This window comes from Chanos chanos, chromosome 6 (genome assembly GCF_902362185.1).
Source record: "Chanos chanos chromosome 6, fChaCha1.1, whole genome shotgun sequence".
Taxonomy (NCBI): domain Eukaryota; kingdom Metazoa; phylum Chordata; class Actinopteri; order Gonorynchiformes; family Chanidae; genus Chanos; species Chanos chanos.
In genome coordinates, this window is record NC_044500.1 from 17,469,657 (window position 1) to 17,481,158 (window position 11,502).

The 11,502-nt window shown below is 40.7% G+C and overlaps 1 protein-coding gene across 1 annotated transcript; it reads left to right on the top strand.

Moving 5' to 3' along the window:
- The first annotated feature begins 3,642 nt into the window (after positions 1 to 3,642).
- On the top strand, positions 3,643 to 8,218 carry ccdc92ba (coiled-coil domain containing 92Ba). The gene is made up of 3 exons (XM_030778643.1): positions 3,643 to 3,793; positions 5,287 to 5,334; positions 7,515 to 8,218. The coding sequence occupies exons 1-3, from the start codon at positions 3,664 to 3,666 to the stop codon at positions 8,213 to 8,215; spliced, it is 879 nt and encodes a 292-aa protein (XP_030634503.1). The 5' UTR covers positions 3,643 to 3,663; the 3' UTR covers positions 8,216 to 8,218.
- Positions 8,219 to 11,502: the final 3,284 nt, after the last annotated feature.

An 11,502-nucleotide genomic window follows, 5' to 3' on the forward strand; every position in this document is an offset into this window, starting at 1 on the left:
GCACCTTTGACACTGATTCACAGGTCAATGATTCTGCTGTGTGAAGTTAAAAAATTTATTCACTGCCAAAGTGACAATAGAGTGTCACTGTATCGTCCTCGCCTGTAGGTGGCACAATTCACAAATGTAACAAAAAACAAATGACCTCATACTAGTGTTGGCAAAGACCAATGAGGTCATTCTATAGGTCTTGAAGCAAACCGCAACATTACCAATCTTGCCTAGTCTGTGCTGAAGATTTTGTAATGAAGTTTTATGTTGTTTTTGTTTTGTGTCTTTTGTGCAGTTTCTGCTTTTTTTAATTTATTTGTACTCAAGTGATGCTATTGATGATTTTTATGAATTAATATAAATTGATAAAAATGCCCTCGTGTAAAAAAAAAAAAAAAAAAAAAACTGAGAGTGGGGGGAGAAAATGGTTCAACCTTGTCTTGTGTGAAAGGATAACTGAGATGTTTTTTGGTTCCATTTTCCTTCGTTGGCGGTTTGGATGCACTAAAATGAAGTGGATAACACGTTCTGATAGTTGGTGAGGTCTGTTTTGAATGCTCATACGCTAAAGCTGTTGCGTTCATGACGTGTACAAGTTGAGAAAGTAGCCTGGCTCCCTCCAAAGCTGTGTAAAGAGTCAGACACACAAACTGTAACTTCTTTTAATGTTACCATTTGTGCCACAGAACAGTTACATCATCTCACGTGTACAAATATATGCTCCAGCCATAATGTTAAGAAAAAGCACTCCAGCCGTTATTGATTAGGTGTATCAGTGAGTCTTAACAGTGTAGACAGTTAAGAAAAAGTGCTCAGACACTAGCTTACTGGACCACTAGATACTGGTCCACTACATAAGCAACTGACTCTCTGTAGTACCATCTGACCCCTCACCAAGTACATCCTTAAAATTCTCTCTAGAAAAACAGCTGTGCACTGGTGAAGTACTGTTAAAAAATAGACCAGTGTTTATAGTGACTTTGTGAACATGTTTTTTTTTTTCCACTTTGTGCAACTAATTGGCAGCGTCATTTTAAGATGACCCATTTAAGGTACTTACCCAAGAAACATGGTTGCTTATTATATATTTAATATTTCATTCTGATAGGACTGTGATTTAATCTCTCTGTACGTAATTGTAGTCGACATTGGGACTTAGTGGGAGCAGAAATTTGCAATGTTAGTGTTGAGGTTTCTTCTTTTTTTCTTCTTCTTTTTTTTTAAATGATAGTTTGATCATTTCATTAAGACAGCAGGCATGCTGGATTAGGAAGTACAAAACTGTATTTGGTGAAAAATCTTCCATAATCACACTTTAGATAATATCTGTGGGCAGTACCACACACCATTACCGAGCCATAGATATAAAAAACAAAAACCGACTATGAAAAGTTGTTTTTTTTTTCTCTGGTCAGCAAAAATACAGACACCATTCCACATCACTTCTAAGAGAAAATAGAACAAAGTCTCCATGGCTGGTGCTTTCTCTCTCTCTCTGGAACAGTTTTATATCACATACTCATGTTAAAAATTGTACATAGCATAATGACTTTATTTTTCTGTTTTGATGAATTGTGGTTTTGTAATTAATAAAAATTCCAATTTATATGTGTTTGTATTGTTGAATGTGGAAATTAAAAAAAAGGTTATTAACTCTGTCCATGTGAGGTGTCTGTGTTGGTTTTTTAGACGGTTACTTTTGTTTATTTTGGAAGAACGCTGAAGGATAGATCAGTTGACATGGATCTTTGGTCATTCAACCTTTGGGTCAACGTCAACAACTGAATGTTTATGTCTGCTTGCCTGGAGTAGTTATGACATACATGGAACATAACATGTATAGCACAGTTAGATGCGTTATGGATCAACCTACATAAGCTTCACCTTCAGTGAAATTCTGCTGATAAATAAAGATATTGCATTACAATATCTATAAATGATGTGTTAAATGGAAAACAACATGTGAACATATGTTGCAACAGTGTAAACACCAACGATATAAAGTTATCATCAACATTTCTCTCAAATCAGTGACATTTACATGTTGTAGGTGTGTTTACAGATGGACGGGAGAGTTATGTCACTGTCATGATGTGTAAAGAAAGGAACAGATTAATTGCTTTGTGTGCCCTTGCATCTAAGCACTTCTTCACGGCTTTTTTTTCTTTTGTTTGTTTGTTTGTTTTAACGATCGACATGCTCTGCATTGCATCCCCAGATTCCTTAAACCTCAATCCCGCATCCATCCCCAACCCACTAAACTAAGGAATTTAATCCGTCTCTACAATGGGTCCTTTTGATTGGGTAGGTCTATAATTATCAAGTAATGTGTAGTATATTTAATCATTCCTCATAAATTAGCGCCCCACTGATAAAGTAGTAAATTCCATTGTGCCTTTGAAAGCTAGTGTCATTTGTTTGATCCGCACAACACACCCAGATGCCACTGATGCTCACCCAGTGAATATTGATCCGAGTGACGACTCGTGTGGGAGTAAAACATCTTCCAATCAGATTCGTTGCTGTCATCTGGCGTGTTCCGGTCACGATGCCTTGTTGTTATCAAGACCGTACAGTCAGGGTATTGTACCATATGTGAGCAGATACATCCGCTGAAATAATGCAGGTACCAATACAGTTGTGTGCGTCTTTTCCATTTGTCGGCTGCCTTGCTGGAAATGAACTTAGTTATGGCGAACTCTGAAGACAGCTGCGGTGACAACAGAATCAGTTTTCCAGCACCGTGCATCAGTCGCATACTCAGGCCAGTGGAGTGCGTCTCTATTCCTCGCTCCAAGCATATTGACTGAAGCGTCGCATCTCTTCGGTAAAATGTCGTCACGCGGCACGGCCACCCTGCATCCATATTGTAAACGGTGTAGTTGGAACAGACAGAATTTTGGAAATGCATATACAAACTGCGTCTTTTAAGAGCTCTGCCTGATCTGCCGATACGGCTCGGCTACATATTGATTTTTTTTCAGTCTCTATATGACATAAAGCGGTAAGTTTGTTTTACTATATTTTACAGTTTTTAATGTTTCTATAATGGTGACTGTTTGTCTCATATAAAGCAATGGCTTCTTTATGTTGTCGACACCAAATAACAGTGATTACGCAATTTAATTTTTTTTTTTTTTTTTTTTTGGAAAATCTTTTGGATTAACCTTTACCTAAACGATTATAGTAGAGGTCAACATTAAAATTGCACTCGGGATTTTTCAGGTGCGCTGTTCACCTTGAGCTGTACGCCTAATAAACGTAACAGTTGTTTTTAACAAACTGTTTAAACAAGCTTTTCCTCTTTCTTGTTGGATGATGTTGTTATGTGTCACGAGCAAAGATTGCTGAATGACATTCACTAACTTTTCCCAGCCGGAGATATGATGTAGTACAAGTTGTACTCTGTTTTATTCGCGTGAGAGGCAAACGTGTTGGAAGAATTTTGTTCGACTCCTAAATTTTAAATTTTGTAAAGCCTCTTGAAACGATTATTTACCCGTCTTGCTCATTAACAAATTTCCTTTGTTAAATTTCCTTTTTCCTTGATTTTATCCTTTGCCAGCTAGTTCAGTGGTACAAAGAAATCATCGTCCAAATGTTGGCTTATTTCTGTGAGGAATCTATGCTTGAACTCCTCAGTTTCTCTTTGGTGGTAGGACGCAGGTCACCATGGATACGAGCTCATTGGCCCACCAAGTGGAGAGCGTGGAGCGGAACATAGTCTTCCTGCGGCAGGAGCAGCTCAAACTGCTGCATGGGCTGCACCTTGAGATCCTGTCCCTGCAGAAGCGCTGCACTGGTGCGTCTGACGGCGTTTCTTTTGCCTCTTTAGTGTGCGCACATGCACACTTACACACACTCTCTCTCTCTCCTTTGCTCTCTCTCTCTCCCTCTCTTACTCACTCACTTACACACTGCAGATCCAAAACAGAGATGTAATCATTCAGACCATAGTCAGACCAGCTCTCACAACTGTCTCAGATCCGGGGAGAGGAAACTGCAGGGGTGGGGGGTTGGGTGGACATCAGATGAGGTTTGGATAGCTGACCTGACAGATGCCTCTTTTGAGCTGCTGAGGCTATGCCACTGTGGAATAAGCTTTTAGCTAGCTGTCATTTGTCATGTCTGTAATATATCTAACCCCCGCCCCCCCTCCCCGTACAATGGCTCAAGCCCAGCTCTCTCAAATCTCCTCTCACTCATCCACTGAATGTTTCTCACAGACACAGGGAGAGACTCAGGGGAGTGTATGCACAAAGGTTCACTGACAAGAACTGATTCGAACCTAGAGTTCAGTCATCTTCTATGATGTAAATAATGTTGAATGTGAGATGCATGCGTTTAGAGCACGTATGCACTGTCAACATGACGCATGGGGAGTAGTGGCCATGCGTGATTGACATATGATGTGAATGACTAATAAAGGGGCATATATATATATATATATATATATATATATATATATATATATATATGTGTGTGTGTGTGTGTGTGTGTGTGTGTGTGTGTGTGTGTGTAAGTATATGTTGTACACATATATGCACCCCTGTCATGGTATTGTTGCATCAGATCTCAGTCAGTTCACACGTCCCACTGGGGGTGTCTCCCCCTGGCTCTGTTATTGGCCTGAAGCCTGGGCAGGGCTGCAGAGGGCTGAAGTGAAACCCTCAGACGGCACACGCTCATGAAAGAGAAAGATGAGTCAATAGCTTCCTGGCAGGCCGAGGCTTTTGTTCTGCCTTTGAGTAATACAGTCCGCGACCGGTTCATCTGAGCTTTTCTGTGGATGTGCTGAGGCAGCCTGGATGGCTGGGGGGGTGGAGGGGGGCAGTAAACCAATGTGTGTTCAAGTCTCTCTAAAATACCTTATGGCTAAGTGCAGTAATGACCACTCCCTGTGTTATGGACAGCGGACATCTACCCTGACTTTACTCATTTGTCTTATTCAGTGTATCTATCTATCACAGGGTGCCAGTATGCTTAATCTAAGTATTGCTGCTTTAAAAAAGGCCTGGATATGATAGGCAAAAAATTACCATGTGAGGCAGCTTTGTTTTGGAAATGCACCTGTGTTATTGGATGAATTTGTGCCCTTCAGTACGTTTGTCAGTTAATGACAGTTTGATTCAGCGATTGTCTTTCCCAGATGAGCGACTGAAATGTGACGACGTAATGGTTTTGAATGACAGCATTAGGTGATGTCATGTAATTGCTTTGGAGAGAATTGCAGAGGATTGATGGGTAGACTGCACTGATAAGCATCTGAAAAGCTGTGTTTCACTCTTGTTACAGAACTGACCCGTGAGCTACATGTGAAGCCTCCAGGCAGGAGTGAAGAAGGTATGGTCCATCTCTCTTTGTGTGCACAGCACACAAACACACACATGTGTGCGCACGCACACACACACTTATTTCATGACTACACTCCCATCAGCTTTTACAGAATATTCGCTATATGTGAAAAAGGGCTCTTCTGCAGATCTGTGTTCCCAGAAAAGTGCCTATATGGAACTGGTTTTATTGTTTTGTTTGTCTTATGGTAAAGGTCAGTTCATTATCAGCAGTAGCTATGGGCTGAGTTAAGCAGAACTGTGTGCCATTGGACATCAAACCACATATGATGAGAATATTTGTATTAAACATCTGTAAGATTATTCATATAGAGGTTGTGATCTGTTTTCTGCTTCTTATAATTTATGCTGAGTTTCAGAGGGTTATTTTTTGATGAACTTTTTTTCATGTGAACATCAACACATTAATCAAGGAGATCACAGAGCTTATTGGCACATGTGGTGTGTTCATATCCAGGGCCAACTCTTTTCACAGCACAACCCTTCTCTCCACTACGCAAATCGTCCTTCAGTTTATCACTCTACCGTAGTCTCCTCCTTTAGCCCCACTAATTGATCCGTTGCTTTCTCATTCTCTGCTTCATTCTGGTTTACAGTCCCAGCGGGCGTGTCAAATTACAGCCTTTTTTTTTTTTTTTTTGCTGAGACAAAAGTTGGGCAGGGTGGCAGAAAGGAAGAGAGCAGGGGGGTGATATGAATAAGAGACAATGTGAGAGTGTGATGGAGAGAGAGGGAGGAGATGAACAGTAAGCTTTGAATATCTGGAATTCAAATTTGAAATGAATTATTGGCAAGTACGCTTAGAATGCTTGAATAAAATCTGATGCTCCGAAGAAGAATGTTTAATTTGGTAATAATGTCAAACTAACGTTGTTTCTCAATTTATGTCTAACTGACCGGGCGTTTGTAAGAGAGGAGGTAACCATTACCCTTTACCTGTTTCCCAAAACGATTTCACTCTTTTCATTGCTAGACGCTTAGGAGTTTTGATTGGACTCGCTGAGTTCAAGCAAATCATATTTATTGTAAATATCCATTAAGAGGTATAATTGCAAATGCATTTCATTTTAATCTCTGTGAGGCAACAAGATTCAGTTTTTTTAATGGCTGATTTTGGTGCATTTTTATTGAACCTGGTTTGCAGCTTTTAAGTGGCTCTGTGCTGGTGCTGTGCCCTAAAAAGAAACCAGGATTTTCAGAGGATCATAAGCAGATATAAATTGAGAAGATGAGAGAGAATTAAGAGGGAGAGAGAGAGTGAGAGTAGGGTTGCGTGCTGTCTGAGGGGGATGGGATGGGACTGGAGGAGAGAGAATGGAAGGCAGAGGAGAATACAGTGATATCAGATTACAGTTTCTTACCTATATTCACTGCGTGAGCTCAGAACTGAGTCTGGTAGGCAATGGAGAGACTGTCTGTTTAACGAGAGAAAGGCCCATAAGGACCAGGGAATGCCCTGACATGTAATGCTGTAGTGAGGGGGTGGAGAGAGAGTGAGAGAGACAGAAAGAGAGAGCCTTCAGCAGCTGGACAAGGGAAAATGCATTTCTTTCATTCATAAACGTGACTGAATGGAACTGAAAAACAATTCAGCCGTGTCCTCTCTTGATGTTTGAATGTATTGGCGTATTTGCGTATGGATATGGCAGGCAATCCTTTTTTTCAGTTCATTCCAGTATGAAAGAGCTGTTCAATCTGTCGATCAGATCCTGGGAGTTTTTTAGGTTACTAATCACCCTTTAACAGATGGCCCACCCAGGCAGTGACCCGACTGTAGTCGGGGTTTGGTGGATTCGGATTTGCTCCGTAATTCTCTAATCTTTGACCCGCATGCATTTAGTTCACTGTTACAGGCCTTTTGTCTGATGTCCCCACTTCTCCCCAGTCCTGCCCCCTTTAACTCTTTCATCCCTCTGATCAGTACAAATGAGCAATCAAGACAAAAGTCTGATTTTAAAGCCAATGGGCGAAAAATGTCATCAGCAATGTATATTTGAGTTCGCTGTCTGGATTATACAAGACATGTTCTTTGTAAAGGCCTCTTGGGAGTGAGGTATGCCTTGGTAGCTTAGGAGTCATGGTTATGATCTGCACAATGCTGATATGCTATAAAGTTCTCATCACAGATTCTGTTTTCTTGTTTTTCTTTTTTTTTTGTCTGTGCGTCAGAGGTGCGGAAGGAGGAGGAACTCCTGGAGGTTCACTGTGAGGAGTTAGAGGGGCAGCTGATGGAGCAGCAGGGCCGCCTGGAGGAGCTGCATAACGAGCTCCGCCAGAAAGGGGTGCTGGTGGGCGCTCTCCGTGCCAGCCTGAAGGACAAAGAGCGTCGGTTCCTGGAGGAGCTGAAACGACGCAGCCACCGGACCACGGTGCTTAACACAGAGCTGCAGAAACAGACCGAGGCGGCTGCCTACCTGTCTTTCCAGCTGCATTCAGCCAGACAAAAACTTTACCATCAGCAGCAACAGCAGCAGCAGCAGCCACAGCGGAGACGCCAAACCCAGCCAGGCTCAGAGAGCTCCTCCCTCCAAACCCCGCCTTCTTCCACCGGTAGCTCCAACGTGGTCAAACCCAAGCGACGCAGTGGCACTAGGTCCTCCTCGCAACTTCGGGCCGAGCGGGCCAGGGAGTGCGTCCCCCGCGAGAGGGTCACGGGTCCCGAGGAACCGACGGCCATGCCCGACCCCGCGCTCTTCCTCTACCCCCGCAGACTCAGGGTTCGACCCAGGCAGCCGAGCAGACAGCTCCTGGAGGACAGGGATGGAGAAGAGGGACCTGAGGAGCTTCAACGAGGGGAGGCGGCCAGACTGGCAGCGCCACCCGCTGCTGCTCCTGGACCTCCAGCTACTGCTCAGAGCAAAGCTGAATGAGCCTTTTCCCTCTCCAATGTCACCCAACCCCCTATTTAAACTGCCTGCTTTTGCTCATGCTGTTTACCTCGGGCTTGCACCTTTACAGAACTACTGAAATTGATTTGGTATAGTACTTTAATTTATTTACGACAACGATGGAAACATTTTTTACTGTGAACATCTGAACTTAGTTACAAAAGTCTCTGTAAATGTACGTTAATTTGACATGAATACCAAGAAAGGGTTTTTTTTCCTTTGGTTTGCCTTTGTTTATGCAGATTTAAGTGCGTTTGTGTAATTAAAATACATGTATATAAAGGGGAATGTTATGATGCCTTTTCTCTGTAATGCCCTTAGTCTGTTAATATCAATGGTACAATGCACTGCTTTGCTATTGGGTGCCATCTGGATAAACCACAGGTCAGTTCAGTGTTGCTCATGTGGAGAAGGTATTTGTCAGCTATGTTCTGCTGAGCTGTTGTTTTTCAAAGGTTATTCTTGTGCCCTTGCTGTGAAAAGCAGCTGCTGAAGAGACCTAATGCATGCTGCACACGAATCTGTTGGTCTGAGCCGACCAGAGGTGCATGGCAGCGACTCAGAACTAAAAAAAAAAAAGTGCACATTCACATATAAACCCCTGCAAATGTGCTTCTTCTTTTTCTTCTTCTTCTTCTTCACCGACGTATTGCTTGTTTAGAAAAGAAAATAATCTTTGGAATAGCTGTATTTGCATTAGAGGAAGATTGCAAAGCAAACGTATATAGAAAGTGTTGGGTAAATTGTTTGACCCAGGTGCTTTGTCAAATGCAGTCTCTGTGTGTGTGTAAACATAGATTGTGTTTACGTGAGGCTGGCTGTATGTTTATGATATGAGGATTGTCCCTCAGGGATTAAGGACCATAAAAGAATAGTGTTTATGGTTGAAGCTGTCCGTGCAGCTCAGAAGGTTTGAAGTTTGTTTGTGGTTGAATTTATTGTCAAGTCGATCGGTTTAACGGCCAAAAATCGCAAGGTTCACTGCTTTGCAACTGTTGTTTGTGCACTCCTGTCATGATGTTCGCGGTCTTTAAGAGTTGAGGTCTTACTATTTTTTTTTTTTTCTTTTACATCACTGGAAAAATGCTTTGAATCTAACCATGTTCCTGAGTCCACTGCCTTTGTGCAGGGTTTTCATGTCAAACAGTGTGTGGTTTGGGATTGTGTATGTAATGCCCCCCCGTGGTGTGGAACTGACATGACATGTTACAGCATTTAACAGTATTTTCTGGTTATGTGTGCCTAAACCTATTTAGAATATTTTGTACTCAGTTCTTTGTTCTTTGTTAATGATTCTAATATTGCTTTGGAATACTGAATTTGGCTTTGACATATACTGTAATTCATCTTCTGTTTGCATTGTTGCATAACGTACCTAATATTCTCTCCTAACCTGACAACAGAATTATCTCTAAACACAGATGAATAGTTGGGCTCAACATTAACATAGTTTAAATTGGTTTTGATATCCCCCAAAAATGGTCTTTTAGTCATTTATTGGCTGCAAGCAATCAAGTTTTCCAGTCCAAAGCAATTAGAGCTAAAATAGGTTGTCGTACTGTGTTTAAGCCTATTCCCTGTAAGTAAGTTGAGCTTTAGAACTTAGAAATGTTGAACTTTGCAAACTATATCTATATTATTGATTATAAACATATTAACTAGTTAATTGTGGCTTAATTTACATGTAAACAGCACTTCTTTGATAACATAGAGACATTGTTGAAGTTTATAATACTTTATTATATCTGATTATTATTGATATATTACCACACTTAAGAAGGCAATAACGGCAACACACATATTAAGTTTTCAGCACACCCGTTTTTTACACCTAGATCTTTTGTAATCAAAGTTCAAATTAGCATGTTTTGAATTCCCTTTTGGGATGAGCGGTTAGACTGTTAAATAAAGCAATCCTCAGTAGATGTTTAAGACTCTGACCCTAGTTTCCTGGCAAGATGACATCAGATAATTGACATGAATGAGCTATGATGAGACCATACACGGGAACTGATCAATTCTTACATATCACAATGATCCGAGAGATTGCAAGTTTCCATCAGAGACATTCGGACAGCCCCAAAGAGTCAACAGTGTCTAAAAACTGTTTGGGTGTTTTACTTGCCACCACAGGTTTGGTGAAAAGATAGTACAGTACATGATGAAAGGGTGTACCTCTGTGAAATGATGTGTCGATTTGAATATAAGTCCTTTTTAATGGATAATGGTATGTTTCCAAACCATTCTTATCCGTTCTTATCTGGGCATATGGTGCATGTTAGACGGATCTATTTATATCCAGAACATTTATAATCCACATTGATGAGGAATCAATAACGATCTGGAGTCTCAGAATGTGATGTTCTTCCACTAATGGGCCTGAGAATCTCTCGAGGATTTTGTATCACTCAGCAATGTACTCATAGCCTTAAATGTATTTGTGTAGATTCAAATGTCCCTTCTCTAATGGCATGATCATTAAAAAAAAGGTATCTGCTTCTTCCAAAATAATTCAGGCAGGTGTATGAGAATATGTGTTCAGTAGAGGGGGAACAAAGTATTTGAAAGTCTCTAAAGATTTTTTTCTGCTAGTGACAAAAATGATGAGTGGACTTCAAGAGAAGAGTGCAGTACATTCAGTTCCAAAGTCAACACAAGGGAAATGATCACATTCTGCATATGGTAACAAGGATGCCTCCTCTTTTTCTTACATACATTTGTTTTCTAGCAATAATACTTATCCCCCCCCCCCTTTTGCACATAAAATGGAAGGCACTTAATCAGAACTTAAAGGGTGGAGTCTTAGATCTTCAGTTAACTCTTCCCCAATTTTTGGTTTTACCGTACATACTGTGTTTGCTTAAAGTATGGGTATATAATGTATCACTTATTTTAATAAACTTTGACTAAATCTGATGGTCTGTGGTGCAGTAATTATTTACTGAATCCAAAAAAGAAAGGTTTGGCAACTCTAACACCAGTGGGTTAATGTCTTAGGATACTGTGAAAAAAATATTGTCTACAACACAAATATAAACTAGTCTTATAAACTAAAACTATAAACTAAATTGTATGGGTACTCTCACACTTCTTACTTTATGGAAAACTATTTTTTTTAACAGATGAGTGTAAGTATTATGTCTAAAGTTTTCTAATTTGTAAAAGATTACTAATTAATAGCAATTGCACGTTTCACTAACCTCCCAAAACTTTCTTGGACACCAATGAGGTTTGATAGAGAGTCCCAGCTGTTTATACTGAAACCTGTT

What these genes read in the sequence shown, in the direction of transcription:
- ccdc92ba (XM_030778643.1), top strand. Translation starts at nt 3,664, where the DNA reads ATGGATACGAGCTCATTGGCCCACCAAGTGGAGAGCGTGGAGCGGAAC. An exon ending in CCTGCAGAAGCGCTGCACTG is followed by an intron (nt 3,794 to 5,286) that starts GTGCGTCTGACG and finishes CTCTTGTTACAG; the next exon opens with AACTGACCCGTGAGCTACAT. An exon ending in TCCAGGCAGGAGTGAAGAAG is followed by an intron (nt 5,335 to 7,514) that starts GTATGGTCCATC and finishes TCTGTGCGTCAG; the next exon opens with AGGTGCGGAAGGAGGAGGAA.